The 23,319-nt window shown below is 60.3% G+C and overlaps 1 protein-coding gene across 1 annotated transcript in view; it reads left to right on the forward strand.

Annotated features, from left to right (window-relative positions):
* The window catches only part of SORCS2 (sortilin related VPS10 domain containing receptor 2), a 458,407-nt gene that overhangs the window by 417,009 nt on the left and 18,079 nt on the right, over positions 1 to 23,319 (forward strand). Inside the window, exons 11-18 of the mRNA XM_072802937.1 lie at positions 2,724 to 2,826; positions 5,802 to 5,878; positions 11,365 to 11,456; positions 12,243 to 12,350; positions 17,196 to 17,316; positions 18,209 to 18,342; positions 18,999 to 19,127; positions 21,155 to 21,326. Coding sequence (XP_072659038.1) covers positions 2,724 to 2,826; positions 5,802 to 5,878; positions 11,365 to 11,456; positions 12,243 to 12,350; positions 17,196 to 17,316; positions 18,209 to 18,342; positions 18,999 to 19,127; positions 21,155 to 21,326 — 936 coding nt within the window. The remainder of the gene's footprint in view (positions 1 to 2,723; positions 2,827 to 5,801; positions 5,879 to 11,364; positions 11,457 to 12,242; positions 12,351 to 17,195; positions 17,317 to 18,208; positions 18,343 to 18,998; positions 19,128 to 21,154; positions 21,327 to 23,319) is intronic.

Consider the following 23,319-nt stretch of genomic DNA (forward strand, 5'->3'; position numbering starts at 1 on the left):
GGTTATCTTGTACCACTGGAAGCCGGCCCTGCCCACAGAGGTCACGGCTGCCAGGATGCTCGTCCCCTAGTAGCTGGCCCTGCCCACACAGGTCATGGACACCTGGGTACCTGTTCCCTGGGAGCCGGTGCTGCTCACAGAGGTCATGGCTGCCAGGATGCCTGTCCCCTGGGAGCCGGCCCTGCCCACAGAGGTCATGACTGGTACCTATCTCCCGGGTGCCAGCCCTGTCCACAGAGGTCACACCTGCCAGGATGCCCGTCCCCTGGGAGCTGGCCCTGCCCACAGAGGTCACGGCTGCCAGGATGCCCGTCCCCTGGGAGCTGGCCCTGCCCACAGAGGTCACACCTGCCAGGATGCCCGTCCCCTGGGAGCCGGCCCTGCCCACAGAGGTCATGGCTGCCAGGATGCCCGTCCCCTGGGAGCCGGCCCTGCCCACAGAGGTCATGGCTGCCAGGATGCCCGTCCCCTGGGAGCTGGCCCTGCCCACAGAGGTCATAGGAATCTCTCTGCCCCTTAGTGTCTGGTCACCAGGTGGGAGGAGAAGATAACTGAGTGGTCTCACCAAAGAGACTAGCTCCCTAATCTGCTTTTCAATCATAAAAAGTCAGGAGAAAACCTGAACAGGCAAAGTCTTACTCCACAGTTTTGGGAGGGAGGTTTGTCTTATTGGATCCAAGAGCTCCTAGACTGGGCTCTCCTCCACTGACTCAGTGACTCTGTGCTCACCTGCAGCATGGGCTCCCCCACCCCACAATCCCCACCCCACGCCCAGCCCCTGCCCGGCACCATTTGCTTCCTGTAGACTCCCTGCCTGGGCTTCTCATGTGGATGACCCCAGTGCACAGGGCACAGCTAACCCATCTTTAGGAGCCCAGCACAGACAGGAAAGCAGGTCCCAACGGGACTGGGCCCTGGGGCCACCACCTGGTGCCGTCTGACCTGGGTCACCGTCCAACTTACTAAATGGTTTTGTTTTTAACTTAGAGGCACGGGGGTCACAGGGTCACTCCTGTGTGCCTCTGCCTGCATGTCACTGTGAGGAAACTGAGGCCTAGAGTGGCCCACAAAATTAGAGGCGCCTCCCAAATTAGAAGCTGGATCTCTCAGTACTTGGTTCCACAATAATTCTAAACTGGAGATTTTTCCAGGAAATAAAAGAGGGCCAAAGAAATTATTACTTTTCTAATAAGTAAGAAATTAAGCAAATGTTCTCTGGGGGTGGGTGGCACCCCGATGTTCTTTCCAAAAGCTGTGCTGTGTTAATCCAGTAATGCTGTGAAGTAGAGAAAGAGAGACCCAGAGACTCTGAGCACTTTTTCCAGAGTCACACAGCTTTTAGTGGGTACAAGGATTGAAAACATAGCCCTGTCCATGGCTCCAGCTATTCCAGGCCTGGGGAATTTCGACATGGGGGACACCCCAAAGGCTGACCCCAAGAACCCCTTTAAGGTCTCTGGTGGGCCTCCTGCTCCCTTTCCTGTGTTATCAAGGTGAGCCCGGCCAGTCAGGCTCCAGAGCCCACCTCCCAGGCTTCAGGACAGACGAGAGAAGAAGCAGGTGCGATGGGCAGCCCTGGGGTATGGCTGATGGTCCCTGCCAGGTGAAGCCCCTGGCGCCCCCGCAGTGCTGTGTAGAGACCTGGGAGCTCATCCTATGGCTCTACATTCAGTCATGGGGGTGCCCAAGGGGTGCCGGCAAGATTGTGGCACTGAGCCTGTGAGGTCTGGGGAGATTCGGGGAGGCCACAGCCACAGGGCATATCCGTCTCAGCTCGTCTGTCCTCCCTGGACCCCCAGGCCCACCCAGGGACGAGCTGGGGTGCAGGCGGCCAGGAGGAGACAGGTGGGTGTGAGGGGGTCTCTTCCCCCCAGGAGGCCAGACAGGAAGCTGCTCATGCCTCCTCCTCCTGGGAGGCTCCTGGCCCAGTTTGGCCTGGATGGAAGCGCATCCCCTCCCAGGGAGACACCCGCAGGCTCTGAGTGTGACACTAGATCCAGGCACCCTGGATGGTAGCCCAGCCCCACCATGGCCCTTGGGCAGGTCGCTTACATGCTCTCTGCTTCAGTTTCCCCACTGGTGAGACAGGGGTGGTGGCGGGGATGTGGAGAACGTCAGTGACGTGTAGTGCTGAGCTCAGCGCTGGCACAGAGGCAGCCGTCAGCCCACGTGGGTCGCCACTGGAATTATCATTACACCCGGTTTTCCTACCCCTCCAGCCAGGATGCCCCCCAGTGCTGCCCTCTGGACACACATGATGTTTGCCGCTGGGCTCTTCACAGAAGGTGCAGGGCTGCTGGGGTGTCTGCAGCTGTTCCATGGTGCCTGGGCTACCGTGGCTGCTAGAAGGCCCCCAGGAGCAGGTCTGGATGGATGGATGGACAGACGGACAGATGTGGCCACAGGCTATGCAGGCTCCAGGAGTCGCATTCTGTGATCGGGCACTGCACATGGGAATGCCCCCTCCATGCTGGGAGCGCTCTTTCGTGCTGGGAGAACCCTCCCTTGGAGAAGCCCAACTGGCTTCATTCACAGCCAGTCACCCTGGACCCGATGGCCTCCACTCTGCAATCAGCCCCAGAGCCTCCTTCCTGCCCTTCATCCCCTCCTCCCAGATGCTCCTGCCTCTGCCTTCCCACCTGAAAAGCCTCACTCCTACCTTTCCTGGGAACATGTCTCCCACCTGAATGCTGACCTTGGCCCCTTCTTCCCCCCGCCTGCAGCCGGACTGCCACCTCCATCTGCACCTGCGATGGGCAGACAACCCTTACGTGTCGGGCACCGTGCATACCAAAGACACTGCCCCGGGCCTCATCATGGGTGCAGGTAGGAGGCTGCCTGAGGGGAGCTCCATCCTCAAGGGTAGAGCTGGATGGCTCTGGGCCTGGCACAGTCATGGCACACCCCAAGGGATGAATGCATGGCCCAGAGTGGGCACACAATACATGTTGCTGCATGGGAAGATGAGTGGATGGATGGATGGATGGATGGATGGATGGATGGATGATGGATGAATGGATGATGGATGGATGGATGGATGGATGGATGGATAGATGGGTGATGGATAGATGGCCAACCGAAGGATGGGACAGGGGTGAACATCGGAGGATGAGTGAAGGGATAGGTGGTGGCTGGAAGCGTGGACAGTTGGATGGCTGGATCACAGAATGGTGAATGGATCAATAGAGGAAGAAGTGGATGCATGTGTGGATGGATGGATGGATGGATGGATGGATGGATGGAAGAATGATTCGTGTCATGGCTGACATGTTGATTCCTGAAGAAGGTTCTAGTTCAGTCAAGGAGTGAGAGAGACACATACAACAAACGTGAGAAAAAATATCAAAGCAGAGTCGTGCATGTGCCTGTCAATGTAGGTTAACTAGAGCCTCCTTCGGGGGTGAGTACCTGTGCGCTGAGGGAACACAAGCTAAACTAAGGTTTATTTAACTTCAAATAATCTTTCAAAATTAAAAGTATGTGTTTTGAAAGCGTATTGCTAGGCAGCAGCGGGTGTCTTATCTTCCTTGTGTGTTGAGGGTTATGGGCCATTCTGCACCCAGCACTGGGACAGCCCCCGCCCCTGCTAGTGCCACTGCCGGGAGGGAAGGGAAAATGAGCAGATGTCTGGACAGGCCTTCCCTCTGTCCAGGCACTGAGCTCCTAATCGCGGCACCAGGCCAGAGAGGTTCACCACCCCCCACCCCTTTACAGGGGAGCAAGCGGGAGCTCAGGAGTGGGATTACCTGCCCCACCTGCAGACTGTCACTCAGGAAGCCTGAAACCCAACCCAGGCTCCCGAGTGAGGGGACACCCACAGGGCGCGCCTGCCTCCCGGTCCCTCAAAGGCACTGTTCTGGTTGGATGAATCCCCAAATTCTCAACGAAAATACAAAAGGCACAATTTTAAATGTTTCCATGACTCAAAGGCCTCCCACACCCAGAACGCACTCCCTGGCTGCCCACGGATGCTGTGAGGATCTGGACGCATGTCACTCACTGTGCTCACTCAGAGACTGGGTTGCCCAGCCGAACCCCCAGGCCCTGCACAGAGAGGGTGGGCCCTCTGCAGCCTCCCTGCCCCTCCCTTAGTCACATCCCCTGGGCCTCAGTTTCCCCATCTGTAAAATGAGGGCACCACCTCCGTGTTTCTCAGGCCTTCTGCTCTGACAGCCTGGGGACGCATTCCGTGAATTTCCCTTTATTTTTCCCCAATGCCTGTCGGGTGACTGGCAGCCTGACAGCTCTGGGAGACGGAGCAAGGAAAGCAGATAGCATCCCTTAGAAGATAGACATCTGCACCGCGGAAGCCCAGACAGGAGCTCGCCTGCCGAGTCTTACTGACGCCGCAGCACTCGCCGCGCGCCTCCGCGTGTGATGCATGCAGGCCGGCGCGTGTCTGCTGGCATCTGCACTGCTGAGGAGATCAGGGGCAGCCCTCCTCCCCTCCCACCCCCGCCATTCCATTCATTCGTTCACCTGCTCCTTTCATGCATTCACGGCCATCTCTCAGCACCTTCTGTTTGCCAGGTGGAGAGAGGGTACCCAGTTCAGCACCTGCCCCTCTGCCCCTGTCTCCACCACGTGCCTTCCCACCTCCACACCACTGACCAGGCTGTTGTCTCCACCAGGCACACCCTTTCCTTCTCCCTTGGCCAGCACGCCTTTGTCTCTCCAGGTACAGCTTGGCGGTCACTCCCTGTGGGAGTCTCCTCTTGAAGGCCTTCCTTCCTGGGTCCATTAGTTGTCCCCTGTCTGCTCTCACGATTCCTTGGGCTTCCAGATATCCTGGCTCTGTGTGTAGTTGCATGGCACACTTCTTCCCCACTGGGCTGAGCAGAGGCTGTGGTTTATTCAGCTCCGACCCCCCATGGCTCAGCACAGGGGCTGGGCAGAGAGCAGGTTCTCAGCAAATCCTGTTGAATAAGTGCAGGAATGGGTGAGTGGGTGGAGTTGATGAAGAGAAATATGGGGATGGAGGGATGACAGGTGAGTGGATGGGTGGATAAATTAATAAAGGATCCATTGATGGATGATGGAGGGATGAGTGGATGGATGGATGATGGATGGATGGATGGATGGATGGATGGATGGATGGATGGATAGATGGATGGATGGGTGGATGGATGGATGGGTGGATGGATGGATGGATGGATGGGTAGATGGATGGATGGGTGGATGGATGGATGGGTGGATGGATAGATGGATGGATGGATGGGTAGATGGATGGATGGGTGGGTGGATGGATGGGTGGATGGATGGATGGGCTTAGCCAACCTCTCACTTGTACTTCCCATGCTGCCCTGGACCTCTGGTCTCCCCTAAACCCAGCCCTGGGAAGCTGGCTCCAAATGCAAACCAGCTGTGTCCTGCCCCCAGTATAAAACCTGCCAGGCGCCCTCATGACCCCACCCTGGCCCGCCTGGAGCATATTCTCCTAGCCAGCCCCTGATTGGCACTCCACATTTATTCTTGAACCACTTATTCCCTGTGGACCCCTCAAGTGCCTGCACTCCGCCTGTGTCAGGGCCCTGCCGGGGCTGCCTGAGGCTGGCTTTCTTTGGGCCAGGCTCATCCGTTACTGCATAGACTAGGACCCAGAGCCCAGACACAGGGGTTCTGTAGGCCGGTGAGTATAAGGAGAAGGCAGAGGGGGCATGCCTGTGGGTGGCTTTGAGTGTGGGAGATGGAGACTCAGGGCATACATAACTCTTGTGTGGGGATTTGTCTGGGCACAGACCTTGGAAAGGCCCAAAGCTGGCCGATCCTAAGAGCAACCCTGCCCCTGTTCTCTGGACCAGGTAACCTGGGCTCACAGCTGGTGGAATATAAGGAAGAAATGTACATCACGTCAGACTGCGGGCACACCTGGCGGCAGGTAAGGAGGCAGGGGGCCTGACACCTGCCCCATACCCATTCTGCTGATGATTGGATCTGTGGTCCCCTCCCCTCCCAGAGGAGTTCTGAGACTTAGGTATTCACCCTCCAGCCAGCCTGACTGGGGGAACACAGGGCTCCTCTTAGCAGGTACTAATGTCTGCCATGTAAGCCACTGCTGGGGGGTTAGAGACCTGACCTGTGTCTTCACATGGTCAGACCTGTTACTGTGGGGGTCTAAGCAAAGGCAGTGAATGCCAGGGATGGGGCTGGAGCTGCCATCCTGGTGGGGAGCCACACGGTGCCTTGGAGGCTGGGGCTGAGCTCTTCTGGGAGCCCCGAGGACAGGACGCAGGGACTATAGGTGATACCCAGGTCCCTGGCAGGGGTGACTGTTGGGTATATGGCAAAGACATGGAAGAAAAGGAGAAAGTGAGGGAGGAACAGGCTTGACGGAGCCTTGCAGAGTCTGTGCTGGGGGCCTGGGAGGCGTGCAGGGGTGAGGATTCGAGGTAGCAGTGGGCCTGAGAAGAGAAAGTGGAGAAGCAGTTCTGTAGGAGATGGTTGGACCTGCCAGGGTTCCTCTGCACAGGGCCCACGTGGAGCTGACATTCTCCGCCTGGGGGGCGGGCAGTGGGCTGCGGGCGCCAGCATCCCCGGCAGTGCAGTCACGGGCACACCGTCAAGGAGCCGGCGTCAGGTCCACCAACTGCATGGAGTGACAGCCCCTGCTTTTCACACTGCAGAAAATGCACTAAACTTTCGTGTGTGTCTGCCCTTCCAGACAGCGTCAGGAGCTGTACTTTGGGGCAGGTTTTCCATGGTGAGGTTCCACTTGTAGCCACCCCCCACCGCCCAGGTCACGCTCAGGACAAATATGTCAAGCCCAAAGGTACCCCATCTACCTACAGCCTGGGTATAAGGCCCTGACATTTTTAATCATATGCAAGAAACAAGGAATTTTAAAAAGGGCAAAAGAGACTTACTGTGTCAGAATATTTCTATTTTGCTAAAACCTGTGAAATGTGCCCAAACTTCCTTAAAGGTCACCGTCTGTCCATTTATTAAGGAAGCATGCCCCCCCCCCGTGAGATTAAGGAGGCCAGGGTGAAGCAGACAAGGTGTTCTAATTTTGTAGAAACCGATGGTGAGGTATCCCCAGTGACCCCTGTTGTAGAGGAACTTGCTGGGGTTCCACACTTGGGGATGTGGGAATTGGAACGCTGGTTCCGGTGGGGAGCGGGAGGCCTGGCCTTGCGGGGCAGAGGTGCGGGGTAGGGGTGCCAGAGCCCGGGGAGCAGAGGAGGGGTGCTGTGTGCCTATGTGCGAGAACAGGTGCTCTGCGGGGTTTGGCGTTCACTGGGGGGTGGGAGGCGGCGGCGGCGGTGGCCGAGGACAGGCTGGACAGTCACTCGAGGCAGAGCAGCCTACTGAGTGTAGGCAGATTGTCAGGGACGTCAGACGTCCCAGGAGAACTCTCAGAATCGGAATTACAGATGACAGCGTGTATCCGCTTAATGGACATAACCTTTTAAAAACACGAGTTCCCTAGGATGATGAAAATAACAAAGCAGGAAACATTCAAGGAGTCTCCTCGGAGCCTGGGGTGCAGGGGAGGCGGGAAGGGGCGCGATGGGAAGGGGACACCGCCTGCCCCTGGGCCCCACTGCCTGCGGCGGGCGCAGAGGGGCTGCTGATCAAGGCACCGAAACCACGGCGATGGGTGTTCAAAGCCCCTCCAGCCCCATTGGTGGGGGTCAGGACCCAGACTCCCTTCTTCCTGAGTCCCAGGCTAATGGGAGTGGGGTTGCTCTGGGGCACCCCCTGGGGTAACTGGGAGATACCCTATCTTGGGAGTGAGATGTGCCCGTGCCCTGCCCGTTCTCCGGGGGGAGCCAGCGCCAGCGGGCAGGAGGCACAGCCCAGGGTAGCCAGGGCCCCTGCTCTGGGACAAACAGGCCCTGAGAACCCACTTGGGGTGGTTCCCTTGGACCACATTTGGCCCCACGGCCTGATCCCCCAAGAAAGAACATGGATCAGACCCCCAATGGAGCAAGAATGGGGGTTCCTGTGGGGCAGACAGACCCTCTGCAAGTTCAGAGCAATGGAAGCAGCGCCCAAGGGGAGACTTCATCTCTACCTCTGGACTCCAACACCCAAACAGAGGACCCGGAGCGCTGGGTCTGTTGGATGGGTGGACACCTGGGGAGGAATGTTATGAACCTTCCTTCCATGCAGTGTCCTAAGATCTGCAGACTGTCACCTCCCTCATCCAGGAACCTCTACCTCTGTTCATGCGTCCTCCAGTAGCACCTTCCTGAGCGAATGGTTAAGAGGGACAACATCAGACACACCTACTCCTCCGACCCCTGCAGATGGGGCCACAAGCCTGGGGAGTGAGTGCTGCAGGGGTGTATCTGGGGAGCACCCAAGTTACTGCCGTGAGCCCCCACTCCAGCCTGCAGCCTCGTCACACCCAAAACACAGCCCGTCCTCCTCCCACTGGGTGTGTCCTGCTGGTGGAGACAGGAGGCCCACGGACTAGGAGTCACGGTGGAAGGCCGGGGGCTGGGTTCCAGGCCCGGGGTCCGTCCTGGCTTTGCCAGCTACCAGCTATGGGGCTTCAGACAAACCCTGTGCGTCTCTGCACCCCTGGTCTCTCTTTGGAAAATGAGGAAATGACCTCTGAGCGTGGTTGCCATTAACAGGACCATGTACGTGCAGCCAAGGCCACCACGCTGACCACCCTGCCCTCTTCCTTCTCGTCCCGCGCTGCGACTCCCGCCTGCAGACATGTTTGAAAGCAGAGTTCATGGGATGCCTGGGTGGCTCAGCGGTTGAACATCTGCCTTTGGGTCAGGGCATGATCCTGGAGTCCTGGGATTGAGTCCCACATCGGGCTCCCCACAGGGAGACTATGTCTCCCTCTGTCTGTGTCTCTGCCTCTCTCTCTCTTTGTCTCTCATGAATAAATAAATACAATCTTAAAAAAAAAGAAAAGGAAAAAAGCAAGCAAGCAAGCAAACAAGCAAGCAGACTGCTTTCTGGGTTCTCCTGGAGAAGCTGGCCTGCAACTCAGCTGAGCCGGCCCAGCCTGGCCCACCGCACCCCTGCAGGGTGCCTGCTGGGGTCCTGGAGGGGCTCCACCGTGCTTGGTCCTGTAGCTGCCCCTTTTCTGGGTCACTTCTCCTGACCTGACAGCCTCCTGCTCTAAATACTAAGTAAGGGGGAGAGGGCAGGGTTTCCACCATTTCTCCTAAGTGGCCTTTCTTCCTTATTCAAGTCATGGTGTTTGCTAGAGAATTCCTGTGAGCCGTGGGAAACCCCAGCAGGACTTGGAGGAGGTGGAGTTATCTGGGGAAGAGCCTTGCAGGCTGAGGGAGCAGCGTGTGCGAAGGACCTGCAGCATGTTCAGGAAAAGGAGGCCAGGGTGGCTGGTGTGTGTGAGGGTGGGAGAAAGTAGGGGGGGCATCTCCTGCAGAGCCCTGGAGGCCATGAAAGGGTTTGGAGGGGATTCTAAAAGCCTCGGGGGAGGGGAGGGCCGCTGGAAGGGGTTGGGGCTGGAGGATGTGATGTATGTCAGGGCTGCACCCACCCAGGTCTGCTAAAGTTCCACATTCCTAGGATGTGGGGCCTCTGCTCCGTGCCCCCCGCACCACGCCCTCCACACCGCGCCCCCCACCACGCCCTCCACACTGTGTCCTGCTGGCTCCCCGAAAATCCGACCCTCGAATAAGGAAAGACTCGTGATGGAGGAGCGGGGAGAAGGCGAAGGTGCCTCCTGAAGTTCTGTTGACAGTTTCCTGCTCCCGCTCAGTCATCTCCTAGAACATTCCCTCCAAGTCAGGAAGCTTTCAGGTCCACCCGCCCAGGCAGGGTGGGCGTCTGCTTGCAGGGGCCGGCTGAGCCACACTTGTTCGGGCCTGGCCCAGCGCTAAGTGGGGCCACATCACCCCCAGCTCCGTGGCCCCTGCCCCCGGGCCCCCAATGCACAGATGGCCGGCTCGGCCAGCCCGCACGCCACCACTTGTGGAGACCTGGACAGGCTGGCACGGAGGACTGCGCTGGCCCTGGGCAAGGGGCTGAGCTGTGTGTGTGCACACGTGTGCATTTGTATGCGTGCATGTGCGTGTGTGTGCGTGTGTGTGTGTGTGTGTGTAGGGGGTGGTCCTGGCTCTGTCCCCGGGGGTGAGGGGCTGGGATCTGCATGCGTGTGTGTGTGTGTGTGTGTGAGCGTGTAGGGGGGTGGTCCTGCCTCCATCCAGTCTCCTGTCCTGGGACGAGTTGTTAGGGTGCATGTGTATGTGTGTATGTGCATGTGTGTGCATATGTGTGTACGCACGCATGCGTGTGTGTGTGCATGTGCGTAGGGGGGTGGTCCTTGCTCCATCCTGTCTCCTCCTGTTCCGGGGCGAGGGACTAGGGTGCATGTGTGTGGGTGTGTGTGCATGTGGGTGTGTGTGGGGGGGCGGTCCTGGATCCATCCCGTCTCCTCCGGAGCTTCCCTGCACTCCTGCCAGCACACCCACAGGTCCTGACGCTCAGATGGTCAGGAGGTGGCGCTGATTTTCCGGGAGCCAGCAGGACGCGGGGTGGAGGGCGTGGTGGGGGGCGTGGTGGGAGGTGAGTGTGGTCAGTGGTGGGGCCCCTCCCTGGGAGAGGTGCAGGGGAGGTGCCAGCGCCCCCTCTGGGCAGGGTGGAGCCCTAGACATTTGCGCTCACGGATGATGAAGCAGAGGCCCCTGCGCCCTGGCGCCTTAGGAGCTGCACCCCTGCCTCCTGCCTGTGGCGAGGCCCTGGCCTGCACCCCCACCCCGGCCTGGCTTCCTCATGAGCCCAAGGCCACCAGGGAAGCTTCCTCCTGTGTGAGCCCTGTCCAGGCCTCATGACCATGCGTCACCTGAAGACTTAGCGGCCATTCATTCATTCACTCCCTTACTCATCCATCCTTTCTTTCATCCCCACACGGCTCGCCGCCCACAGGCACTCTCAGCTCTCAGCTGGGCCACGAAGGGGACTCAGGCCCTGCCTGGGAGGAGCCTCCCGGCTGGAGGAGCTGATGACAAATAGTGTAGCCCGGGGCCCAGAGACATTCCCCACCCAGCCTGGCTTCAGGGAGGGCTTCCTGGAAGAGGCGGCATGTCAGCTGGGTCTTAATGTCAAATAGAGCTTTGCTGACGTCTGTGATTTCTTTCTCACCTTCACGTCGTCCACCACATTGGTGGGTGAGCTTTTCCTGGGCAGGGGGCGGACGTTGTGCAACGTTCTTATGTCAGTGGTCCAGACACCGCCACGCTCGTTCAGTCATCCCGCGGGCAGAGTCTGGTGGTGTGGGGGAGCGTGGGGAGGGCCTGGGGGACAGGGGAGCCCCAGGCTGGCCCTGCCTCGGGGAGCTGGCCTCTGCTGGTGCCCCGCAGCCCCCGTGTGTTCACTGCTCTGCCCCTGGAGGGTGACCTGCCCTCAGAGTGTCACCTGTCCCCTCTGCAGGTGTTCGAGGAGGAGCACCACGTCCTCTACCTGGACCACGGCGGCGTGATCGCAGCAATCAAGGACACCTCCATCCCCTTGAAGATCCTCAAGTAATGCAGGGGGTGGGGGGCAGCATGGGGGCAGGGGCCAGGGCAGGCAGTGTGGGCAGGGCTCTGCCTCCTGGGAGCTGCTCTAGGGCAGGCAGGGGGATGCAGGGAAATGGCACGGCACGGTCAAGGGGCTGGCTGGAGGGAGGCCTGGGAGGGCTTCCCAGAGGAGGTGACGTCCATCAACAAGTTAGTCAAGGGGAGGAGGCAGGGCCAGGCAAGGAGGCCAGCAGGATGTGCCCAGGTGAGAGCGCGTTTGGGTCAGCTTCAGAACTCTGGAGGGCGTTTGTGGGGAAGTGAGGGCAGGTGTGAACTCCGGACTCAGAAGGTGCCGCTCAGGAAGCTGCTAGGAAGCTGATATCACTTGAGTCTGAAAAAGAGTTTCCTGCACTGCAAGCTGGTGACTCCGTGATACGATGCATTGCGGGGGCAGTAAGCTTCTGTCCCTGGCCTGGCACCCCCTGGGCTGGGCTCGGGCATTGGCTGGGGCTGAGCTGGATGTTCCAAGGCCCAGATAACCGTAGTCCAAGGGCTGCAAAGCAGCTTCACGGTACCCAGACGACACGCCCGAGCTCCTTGCTGTAGCCTAAGGAGAGGCGGAGGCCCCGTGGTGCTGGCGGGCGGCTACACGGCCCCCCGAGAGAGAGAGCACACTGGGCCGGCTCTTCTCCCAGCACCTCAGCTGGGCAGCACTGGCCCCGGGCAGGGCTGGATCCAGCAGGGCAGCAGGTCCTGGCCATGGGGAGCGCTCCTGCCCGCCTGCGGCGCTGACACCCCTTCTTCCGGCAGGTTCAGCGTGGACGAGGGCCTCACCTGGAGCACACACAACTTCACCAGCACCTCGGTGTTCGTGGACGGGCTGCTGAGTGAGCCGGGGGACGAGACGCTGGTCATGACGTGAGTGGCCACAGGAGGTGGGCGGGCAGAGGGCAGCTGACCCCGAGGTGGACCTTGCTGCTCCAAGGCATGGTCAGCACGGGACTCCTCACCTCCCTCCCCATCCTCCTCACTCTCGTCTCCAACCTGGCACCTGCCTCCTTGTGTCTTACTGCCCACTGTCCTCTGTCACCCCCGGGGACATCTGTCACCTACTCAGGATGGCCTGGGTGGTGAGGGCTGGAACCGAGTCGGGGCAGCTCGAGTGGACCACTGCCCCAAGCTGCCTTCGCAGCCGTCATCTTCATCACCATTGTTATGATGAGCTGTTGGCACCTGGAGGGGCTCCCAGGCCTGCTTCCCAGTGAGGACCCGACACCCACATGGGCAGAGGGGCGGAGCCAGGCTGTGGCCTGGGTCAGGCTGGGCTCTGAGACTGCAGCTCAGGTCCGTGGGGTGCCAGGCCTCACTCTGGGCACAGCGAGGAGGGGGCGAAGGGGCATCGGGCATCCCTGTTGGGATCTGAGGGGGTAGGAATTGAAATAGGGTGCACGGGGCCAGAGCCTGGGTAAACGGGGTCCAGCTGTGGAAGGTCCTTCCTGAGCGAGCCAACCACCTGGGGGCTTGTTTGGGCAGAGCTGATCCACAGGCCAGGGCAGGGGTCTGAGACTCTGCATTCCTAATGGCTCTGCCGATTCTTGGTGTGCACCTTGGTGGGTGCAATGGGGCGCGGCTCTGTGCCCTCCTGCCTTTTACTGATAACACCCGCATGGGGGAGGCCAGGTTCCCCAAAATGCACATCTACCCGGAACCTGTGACTGTGTGGAAACAGGGTCTTCGCAGATGTGATGAATCAGGATGAGGTCACGCTGCTTGGGGGTGGGGGGCATGGGGAGCTAATCCTACGTCCTTATAAGAAGGAGAAGGATGAAGACCATCACGCAGGGAGAGTGTGAGCCCAGGCGGAGGCTGGAGGAGGCCAGGATCCCAGGACAGCTGGGAGCATCTGCGGGATCTGGGATCTGCAGGGAGCACCTGGTGGGATCTGCAGGGAGCACTCGCTGGGATCTGGAATCTGCAGGGAGCACCCACTGGGAGCTGGAAGAGGCAGGAAGGACCTTCCCCTAGGGCCCCACCCTGTGAAGGATAAGCCTCTGTTGTTTGCAGCCCTGTTTGTGGAAGTGTGTTGAGGCAGCCGCAGGGCCCCACAACGTTCCTGCTCCGTCAGGCGGCAGAGAGGACACCCGCACTGTGAACACCCAGTCTGCATGCGGTCAGTCTCCCTGCGTCCTCCTTCTCCCTGGGACAGGGCGGAAGCTCCCCAAGGGAGGCGCCCTCCCACTGACTGAGCGCCCCTGGCTCTGCACCGCAGCAGAGGCCCCGTAGGCCAGCCCTCCTCCGGTCATCCCAACAAGGCCTGCAACGTGCTGCCCCCTGTTCCTGGCCCTGGGGACCCTGAGGACCCCCCAGAGCCTTGGTCCAGATTGGCAGACAGATCAGATTTAAGTGAAGAGTGGCACCCGGCATGCTTTGTCGCTAGCATGAAAGATGCTGGAGTCCCAGGGCCAGCATGCTGGGGTCTGACAGGTGTCCTGGGCATCTCGGAGCAGCTGATCTTGAACTGGGACCAGATGGATAAGACACAGGCCCAAGGACAAGCGGCGGCTTGAGAAGGAGCCAGTGCGTTCCCCTGTTAGGATCTGGACTGACTGCCCGCTCCGGCTCCCTCTTTCCTGTGGCGGGTGGGCCTGGCCAGGGGGACAGCCGGCTGCATGACCCCCCTACCCCGCCTGCTCGGCCCGGGGTGGCCGCGGGCCCTCCCCCAGGAGTGGATTTCTGGCCTGGGAGCCTTTCCCTGGCGTGATCCCCTCCTAGCCCACGGCAGCCTCCACCCTGCGGCCCTGTCCGCTCTCCCGTCTGTCTTGCCCTCCTGAACACCCCAAAGAGGCCCACCTGGATAAGCCTCCAGCCTCAGGCCGAACCTGGCAGGAAACTGCCCAGCACCAACAATGCTGCCCGCCACGCCCAGGCCCGCCTCCACCTGCGCGGCTCCAGGCCGTCCCCTCATTAGCGGGGAGATCATGTGAAGGCACCCCAAGTTCCTCCGGCTGCCGGGGCAGGGCTGGGAGCACAACAGTCCTGGTCAGCCCACGGCTGCTGACCGCCACTGACCGCCACCACTTCTGTGCCCACCTCCAGGCTCCTGGGAACTCAGATGGCGTGGGCCAGACGGACGCAGGAACAGGGAGTGCGGGTCCTCCCTCGGGATGGGCAGCCTCTGAATTCCTGGTGGACTTAAACTCAGTTTTAGTGACCCATCCCCGGGGGGCCTTCCCTGCCACCCCCAGGACAGAGGCAGCCTGGTGCCCTCCCTACCTCTTCCCCAGTACGGCCCCTTGGACAAGGGCCGAGGGGACGCTGTGCTGAGCCCCCCTCTATGTGACGGGGTGTTTTCATACGTGATCTCATTTTGTCCTCATAGGAAATGTCCACGGAGGGATTTATCCCCCTGCCCCCCTTTTCACAGGTGCTAACATCTCAGCAGTTCTGCACCAAGGGAGTGGTGGGTGCGGCCCCCCGTCACCTCAGCTGACCTTGGTCCCGAGAGCAGAGCAGAGGGCGGGGACCCCGTGATGCCATCCTAGAGACCCTGGGTGGGGTGCTTCCCCTGGACACCTGGTCGCTGCCGTGCCCCTGCCTGGAGACGCGTCATGTCACGTTATGTCACATTCCAGGCTCAGGTCAGGGGCGGGATGGAGGCCGGCTCCTCCTGGGCCCCAGCAGGTTGCCACCGTGTGTGTGGGCGAGGGCAGGGCTCTGTTTGGGGTGTGCGTGCAGGCCGTGTCGCAGGGCTGCCGTCCGCAGAGCGGAAAGCAGGAGCCAGAAATGCGGGCTCACAGGTGTGGGAAAGGGCCCAGCCGTGGGGTGCGTGATGGGCATGCGTCGGGCTGTGTCGTGTTTGTGCGGGTGCAGCGCACGAGCTGTTCTCAGGATAACGTGGTTTTCAGGAGGGGGACAGGCCGCTCGGCGGCAGGGGTGCCCAGAGCATCCCTATGGAGCTAAGACCCTCACACCCTGTTTCCATAACCGACCCAGCAGGCTTCGTTCTGGGGGACGGGAGACAAGGGCACTGACCGCAGGGAAAGGTTGAGGCTGGGACAGCAGGAGGCCCAAGGTCCCCGAGGACCGTCAGAGGCCCCCGGCCAGGGTGCAGAGGTGGGGATTTCATCTGCAAAGTACAGATAACAGTACCTACTTCGTGGGTCTGTGTCGGAGCAGAGGAATTGTGGCATTGTGTGTGTGAAGCTCCTCCTGTGCGCCGGGAGCCCACACCAACCATCCTGAAAGGGCACGGCTATCATCCCCATTTTAAAGCCACGGAAACTGAGGTACACAGAGGGAGGGAACCTGCCCAAGGTCACACACGGGACATGGGGCCTGCCTGGCTCAGAGCTGCCTTAGGAACACAAACTCCTCTTCACATATCGGGCTCGGATATTCAGAGCCAGCCATCAGGTCCCCAAGAAAACACTCCAAGACACTTCTCACCTGCCACCTTGGAGTGGGGTTAGGGCCGTTTCAGATCACGACTGTCCTTCCCCAAGCATCAGTCCCTGTCAGCATGCTTGGAAAGGGACTGAGTATAGCAGGGTGTATAACCTCCCCCACCCAGATGCTCAGCCTCTAGTGATATGTCCTGAATGCTGTAGGATGGACTGGGGAAGGACCGGAAGTGCAGGCAGGGGCCCTCTTCTCTGGTTGTCTTTGGAGTCCAAGGGAAGCCCCTGAAACAGCAGTCCTTGCAGAGAGGAAGGGATCTGGGTATATGGTCAGTGAGCACTGAGGAAGAGGAAATGGCTCAGACAACCTGTGTGACCTGGGGCAAGTTACTCAACCTCTCTGTGCCTCAGTCTCCCTTTCTGTAAAATAGGGGTGGACTCACCTCACAAGTCCATGGTGGGGATTAGAGCAGACGGCACAGATGGGCCCCGAGCCCATGAACGGTGCCCCGTGAATGGCGGCCCTTTAGAGAGCACCGGGGTGTCCATCCCTGCTTCCTCCACTCGCCAAGGCTGGGGCCGCATGGGGAGCAGGATGTGAGCACGGGCTGCGTCCTTCCCGTCCTGCCGCTGCCAGCAACGTGCTGACTCCTACTTCTCCTTGGATCCCCAATTGTGCCTGGAAAAACAGCTTGTGGCCCCACTCAGCAGAGCTGGGTGTCCCAGGCACAGACACCCCAGCCTGGTACCCCTGACCTGGGGGTCCCAGGCACAAATCCCCCCGTGGTGCCCCTGACCCGGGGGTCCCAGGCGCAGACCCCTGGCTCAGTGACACTGACAGAGGCAGGAGAAGCCCGGCAGCAGCCAGCTGACCCCCTGTCATCTTCAGAACAGAAGCGAGGACCGTGGAAGGCAGTGGAAAGGCCTGGGTGGCAGCTGGGGGTTCTGGGCTCCTGACATGACTGCGCCCACTTTCTCGTCCATTGAGGGGGGCCGTGGGGGGGCAACACCCACCTGTACAATCCATGAGCCACAGACAGCGTGTGCCAGTTGTGTGGACACCGCTGTTAGGACCACATACCTGTGGCCCGCTGGACACTTTGCTGGGGGCCGGGGGCTGTGGTGCCAGGGCCCAGGGGGCCAAGATACCAGGCGGCCGGGGGGTCAGCGGTACTGGGGTGCCAGGGGGCCGGGTGGCCAGGAGCTGGGTGCTGGGGTACTGGGGTGTCCCGGCACGGTCTGCGAGGCCAGGGGCGGTGTCACTGTGCCCGCTGCACCGCGGGAGCCGAGGCCCAGGGGAGGTGGTTTGTGCCAGGCCGCGGGCCGGGCTAGGGTGACTTCCCTCCCTGCCACCCTCCGTCCGCAGCGTCTTTGGCCACATCAGCTTCCGCTCCGACTGGGAGCTCGTCAAGGTGGACTTCCGGCCGTCCTTCTCCAGGCAGTGCAGCGAGGACGACTATGGCTCCTGGGACCTCACCGACCTCAAGGTGGGCCTGGGCACCGGGCAGGGCGGCCCCTCCGCGGCCAGCCCCCGTCCTGCGCGGCGGCACCGGGAGCCCCACCCCCGAGGGCTTCCCAGGACCCGGCGGCCCTCAGACCCGGCCTTCTGCTGGACTTGAGGGCCCCGCCCGGCGCCTGGGCTGCTCTGGGCTGGGGGCTCCGAGCCAACCGTGCGGTCCCGCGTGCTTGGGATCCCGGGTTCGTCCCAGGGTAGGCAGTGCTGCGGGGCCTGCGCTATACATGACCTAACACCCCCGGGGCGGGGTCTGGGACAGCCCACCCCAGAATCTCAGACACACAGATGTTTCTGGAACAAAAAGAGTAGTCACATGAAGCGAAATAAGGGCTGGAAGTGGCTCCCCTGCGGTCCAGACCAGGTCGTGCTGCCAGAACTGTGACAGGAGGGCCAGGGTTCCAGGACGGCTGGGGTTCCCGCACCTCGCACCTGTTGCTGCTCCTGTCACTGTTGTGGGGCGGGGGCAGGGCCTGCTGTGTCCACACACGCCCCGGAGGCCGCGGCTCCTCCGAGCTCCTACACAGGTGTGCACTCTGCAGGTCTAGGGGATGAAGAGAAATGTAACAGGGACCTGGTTTCCAGCGGCCCTGCAACCCCTCAGGCCAGGGGGAGCGTGTACACAGTGGGTGCTCAATGGATGCTTGCGGGCTGGGATGGGAGGGAGGCTGCCCCAGCGGGACCTCAGGCCCGCCAACCCCGTCCTGGGCCTTGGTTTCCCCATCTGGGAAAGGGCACATGCCCTGTGCACCGACGGCTGCCGGGGGCTGAGGATTGGCTGTCCTGGAGACGGCAGGGTGGGCAGTCCAGCCTCCGGAGGGCAGTCGGCCCTCCTGGGCGGGCTCTCACCCCGCGTCCCGCTGCAGGGCGACCGCTGCATCATGGGCCAGCAGAGGAGCTTCCGCAAGAGGAAGTCCACGTCCTGGTGCATCAAGGGGAGGAGCTTCACGTCGGCCCTGGAGTCCCGGGTGTGCAGGTGCCGCGAGTCGGACTTCCTCTGGTGAGGACCGCCCGGCACGGGTCTCAGGCTCGCGGTCCTCCTGCCGCCTCTTGCTGTGTGCCAGGGCCAGCGCCAGGTCCAGCTGTGCCCCCGGGGGGAGTGCGAGGAGCTTGGGGAACCCAGGGGTGCGGTGGGGGGATGGGTGCCAGGAATCAGGAGGGTGTCCTGGGAGCTAGCGGCGCCCACCCAGCCTTCCCAGACTCCCAGAGCCTTGTTCAGGAAGCCCCTGGCCCAGCGCCTGCCTCCCTAGCCATCCTCAACCCTTGCCGTCCTGCTCCCCATTATGTGCTGGCCACCCCTCCTCCTGCATCTCCCTTCACCAATGTCACCAACGGGGGGTGGGGGGGTGGGGGGCTTGTGCAGTGCCTCTCCCCCCTCCCCTGGCTGTCTCTAATCTCCTTTGGGATTGGTGCACCTCCTCCAGGCAGCCCTCCAGGACACCCAGGCTGGGCTCACTGCTCTCCTGTGAGTTCCCAGAATCCCCTCTGCATGCCTTCTCACCTGGAAGGTAGCTGATGTTCAGGCTGGACAGGGCCACGTGGACTTGCCTGTGATCCCATAAACGGTCATAGCAGACCCTTGCCGTGAGGCCTCCCCCCAGCCAGGCCCCCATCCCCACTGGTGCCTACCTCCCAACCCGGTTCTCTCTCCTCCAGCGACTACGGATTTGAGCGCTCCCCCTCCTCAGAGTCCGATGCCAACAAGTGCTTTGCCAACTTCTGGTTTAACCCCCTGTCCCCGCCAGACGACTGTGTGCTGGGCCAGACCTACACCAGCAGCCTCGGGTGAGCGCGGCACGGGCCTCTTCGTCTCCCTCCAGGGGCAGAGCCACCATGGCAAGGGGAGGCAGCTGACGATGTCCTGTCATTGACCCTGCAGGGTCCCCATCTCAGCCCTCGTGAGGCAGCACCAGGGGGGTCTGTGCTCTGAGCTGCCTCTGAACAAGGAACGGAAGGATTAGGTACCTAAAGCTATAAACCCACAGTGTCAGGAGTTCCCAGGACCTTGTCTCTTAAGGTCTCTGCTTCTAGTTGAGGAAGTTTTGAGATGAAAGAAGACATCAGTGAACTTACTAGAACATCCCCATTACTTCCTCTGGGGAGGAGCAGGGCAGAGCTTGAGGGAGCAGGGCCAGATGTTGCAGGGTTTGGCCTCAGCAGTGTAAATTCCACCAGCCAGCAGCCAGCCATTCACCCATCATCCCTCCCTCCCTCCCTCCCTCCCTCCCTCCCTCCCTCCATCTCCCTTCCATCCTTCCATCCTTCCATCCATCATTCACCCATCATCTCTCCCTCTCTCCATCCATCCATCCATCCTTCCATCCATTCACCCACATCCCTCCATCCATCTGTCCATCCATTCATCCTTCCATCATTCAACCACCATCATCCATCCATCTATCCTTTCATCCATTCACCCATCACCTCTCCCTCCCTCCCCTTCCATCCATCCATCCATCCATCCATCCTTCCATCCATCGATCCTTCCTCCCATCCTTCCATCGTTCACCTATCATCTATCTATCCATGTATCCTCCACCCATCCATCCATCATTCACCTACATCCATCCATCCATCCATCCTTCCATCCATCATTACCCTGATCCTTCCATCCATCCATCCCCCTTCCATCCTTCCCTCCACACATCCATCCCTGCATCCATACATCCAGCAGCCAGAGCAGACGCTCTGATGCACCCACTAGGGCTTGGCAAGCAGACTGTTGTCTGACGTGTCAGAGCCAGCACCCACATCAAGGGTGAAGGGTTGCACGTCATACCATGAGCATACTCTGGGCACAAGGGTGCTCTGGGTGGGAGTAGCTCTTAGAATGTATTTTCTTCTAAATTAGTCCAATGTGTTTTGCATGATAAACCCCTGAACGTATACTCAGTGGCTGAGCTCTGGGGGCAGGAGGGGGCACCAGGCCTAGGGACGTGGGCAGAACCAGGCACTTTGGCTGTGATGCTAGTTTTAGGGACACAGAGTCCCGGTGTATCCTGAGGAAGCTTCACAAGTGGCAAGTCAGATGATGCTGTCCCTGCCGTGGTTTGCCTGGGGTCTCCTAAAAGTTTCATCAGAGCCCACGGTCTCTGCCCTCCGAACCCCTATCCGGCCTCCTCACAGCCCTGCTCCCTACTTTGTCTCCAGCTGCCCACCATAGGACCTTTGCCCACGCCGGTCCTGCTTCCTGTTCGCCCTTCTGGCTTCAGCTGAAGGGACGGATTCCCAGAGCTTGTCAGTGGTGATTTGACCTCATGGGGGTTGTAGAGCGATGCAGTCCGCCTCTCGCACTGGGCGGTCCCCCGGCAAGGGCAGGGGCTGTGCGTGCTCAGCCCATCCCCAGCAAATACATGGTGGATCAGGTGTCCTCTGGTGGGGTGGTGAGGAAGGGAGCCCCGAGGGGGCGTGTCGGCACACGGCCACGGCTGAGCCCCGGCCAGTCTTGGGCAGTTTTCTCTGCAAGGCCCCTGCATGTGGGCTGTGCCCAGTCACACCCTCGGCCACAAGGACAGCAGGTGTTAGGGTTGTCCTGAGCACTGTGACCACACAGGGAAGCAGCCAGCCAGGGAGCAGACCCTGCCATCACTGGTCACCCTCCACCCAGCCCGGCTTCTCAGCTCTGTCCGACCCAGGGCAGCGATGGCCCTCGGTGGGGCCAGGTGGAGGCCAGGAGGCTAGGAGGAGGCCAGGCATCCGTGGGGAGGCCGCCAGCCAAGAGACACAGCTCGCCGGCAGCGAGTCCCCCGGGCCGCGGGACTTGTGCCCTCCGCCGCCGTCCCTGCAGACCCTGACCTGCCCTCTGGCCGCAGGTACCGGAAGGTGGTGTCCAACGTGTGTGAGGGCGGCGTGGACCCGCGGCAGAGCCCAGCACAGCTGCAGTGCCCGCTCACGCCGCCCCGGGGCCTGCAGATCAGTATCCGCGGCGAGGCGGTGGCCGTGCGGCCCGGAGAGGACGTCCTGTTCACGGTGCGGCAGGAGCAGGTGAGTTCGGTGTGCTGTCCCCGCTGGGCGCTTCCGCGGGGCAGGCAGGGGACGGGCGTGGGTGGGTGTCCCCTCTGCCTGCAGGTGGTTTAGAGCAGAATCATCCAGGCCAGCGTTTTCCAAGCCGGGGGGGTAGTGGGTGGGTAAGATGGGGCCCAAGTCACCTCGTAAGGATGGGATCCAAACCTCAGAGGACTGGAATATGGACGGGGGTGGGGAGGGTCACCGTGCAGCCAGCACACGAGGCGAGGACCCTTCCGCACATGGCGGTGTGTGTGTTTACTGGGCTCTGACGCTTCCAAGATTCATTCATTCCTGTGGGCGGCAATGCGTTAAACCTCTAATTATATTGATTTAGTTAATCTGGAATCTTCAGAAAAGGCGAAAGTTTTTTTTTTAAAAAAGACAAACCACTATTACTTATAATCCCAGAACCAAAGATAAATCCTGTAGGTAGATGATAGATACAGATTTATTTCTATGTCATAGATACAAAAATGTGAATTCCCTCCCAATCTTCTGCTTCCTCTCGTCTTCTCTTTAGTATAAGTATTACGCATTCTTCTGACTTAAAAAAGAATCTATACTCACGATAGAACATTTGAAAAACGCCTGAAAATGTCGAGAATATAAATACCACCAAAACCCCCTGTTCCCCCCAAGGTAACAGCTTCGAAGTTTTGCATTTTCTTTTAGTCTTTTGAAATTAATACACAGCAAAGTTATTTTTCTGAGTATGGAAGTAACAGAGGCACCGTAGAACATCCAGAAACGGAACTCAGAAGAACTTTCCCAAACTCAAAGCGACGGGAGAGCAGGGAAGGGAAGCCCACTCGCCCCTGGAGGGAGACCTGCCCAGGATCCCCGGCTGTCTGCACACCCAGCTCTATTGCGCACTCGGGTTTTGGGTTAAGAAATAAGCTGAAATGAAGCGAGTTCAGCTTTATAACCTGTTATTTGCACAGGTCCTTCAGGTGGGGTGGGGTGATGATGACAGAGGTGTTTGCTGTTGCAAAGCAGGGACCCTGGTCTCATGCAGACAGAGAAACTGAGGCCAGAGGACGCAGAGTTGTATGTGTGGTGAGCGCCCGTGTGCCCAGCCTCCCCAGTGTGCTCCTCCCACCCGATCTGTAGCCAGGGAAACCCCAGCTCAGAGACATGCAGTGACTCACCTGAGACCACACAGCAACAGGTGACAGAGCTGGCCCTGGGCCCCAGGCCTGGGGACTCTGCATGGACAACGCCTGGTCTGTGGCCTCCAGACTTGGGCTGAGCCTGGGGCAGGCCCTGGGTCTCACCCACTTCTGGTCCCTTCTGCTGATGAGCCTGGCCCTGAGACTCCTACTTGGGGCCTCAGGGGTGGCCCTGGGGTTGGGGGTAGGCATCTGTCACAGCAGCATCTTGGCCTTGGGGAGTGCGATGCCCCCCTCTGGGGGCGGGGCCCCTGGCCCCTCAGAGTGGACTCCCTGCAACTGTGCCCCAGTTGCAGCACAGACTCCCAGAAGAACGGCCTTCTGCTGCCCCCTAGAGCCTCCCATCTGGGTGAATTCTTCAGCGAGAACCAGGACAGGACAGGCCCATCAGCCTCCTCCCCGCCCCTGCGGGCCCAGCCTGGATTGCAGACGCCTGGGCCGCTGGAGGTGAGGGGAGTGCCCCAGAGATGCTCTTGTGAGAGATGTCTCCATTGCACACCTCTGTGTGGAAGAGGCCGCTGGCTTCCTCGTAGAGGTCGGGAGAGTGTGGGAGCCCTGTTGGGGTGGACATGCACACATGGGCGCACACTCACACTCTCATACACCAACACAGGGGCTCGGGCACACTCTCGCCACGTGTTCACACCCTTGTAGCCACTCACGCATCTGCACACTGACACACAAGTCACACCCACCCTCACTCAGGGGCCAAGCTGCGTGTGGAAAGTGCTGGATCTGGGGCGGGGGCCAAGTTCTGTGAGTATCTAAGAATTAAAAATAAGGGCTGATAGCCCAGAAAT

This window comes from Canis lupus, chromosome 2, assembly GCF_048164855.1.
Source record: "Canis lupus baileyi chromosome 2, mCanLup2.hap1, whole genome shotgun sequence".
Classification (NCBI taxonomy): domain Eukaryota; kingdom Metazoa; phylum Chordata; class Mammalia; order Carnivora; family Canidae; genus Canis; species Canis lupus.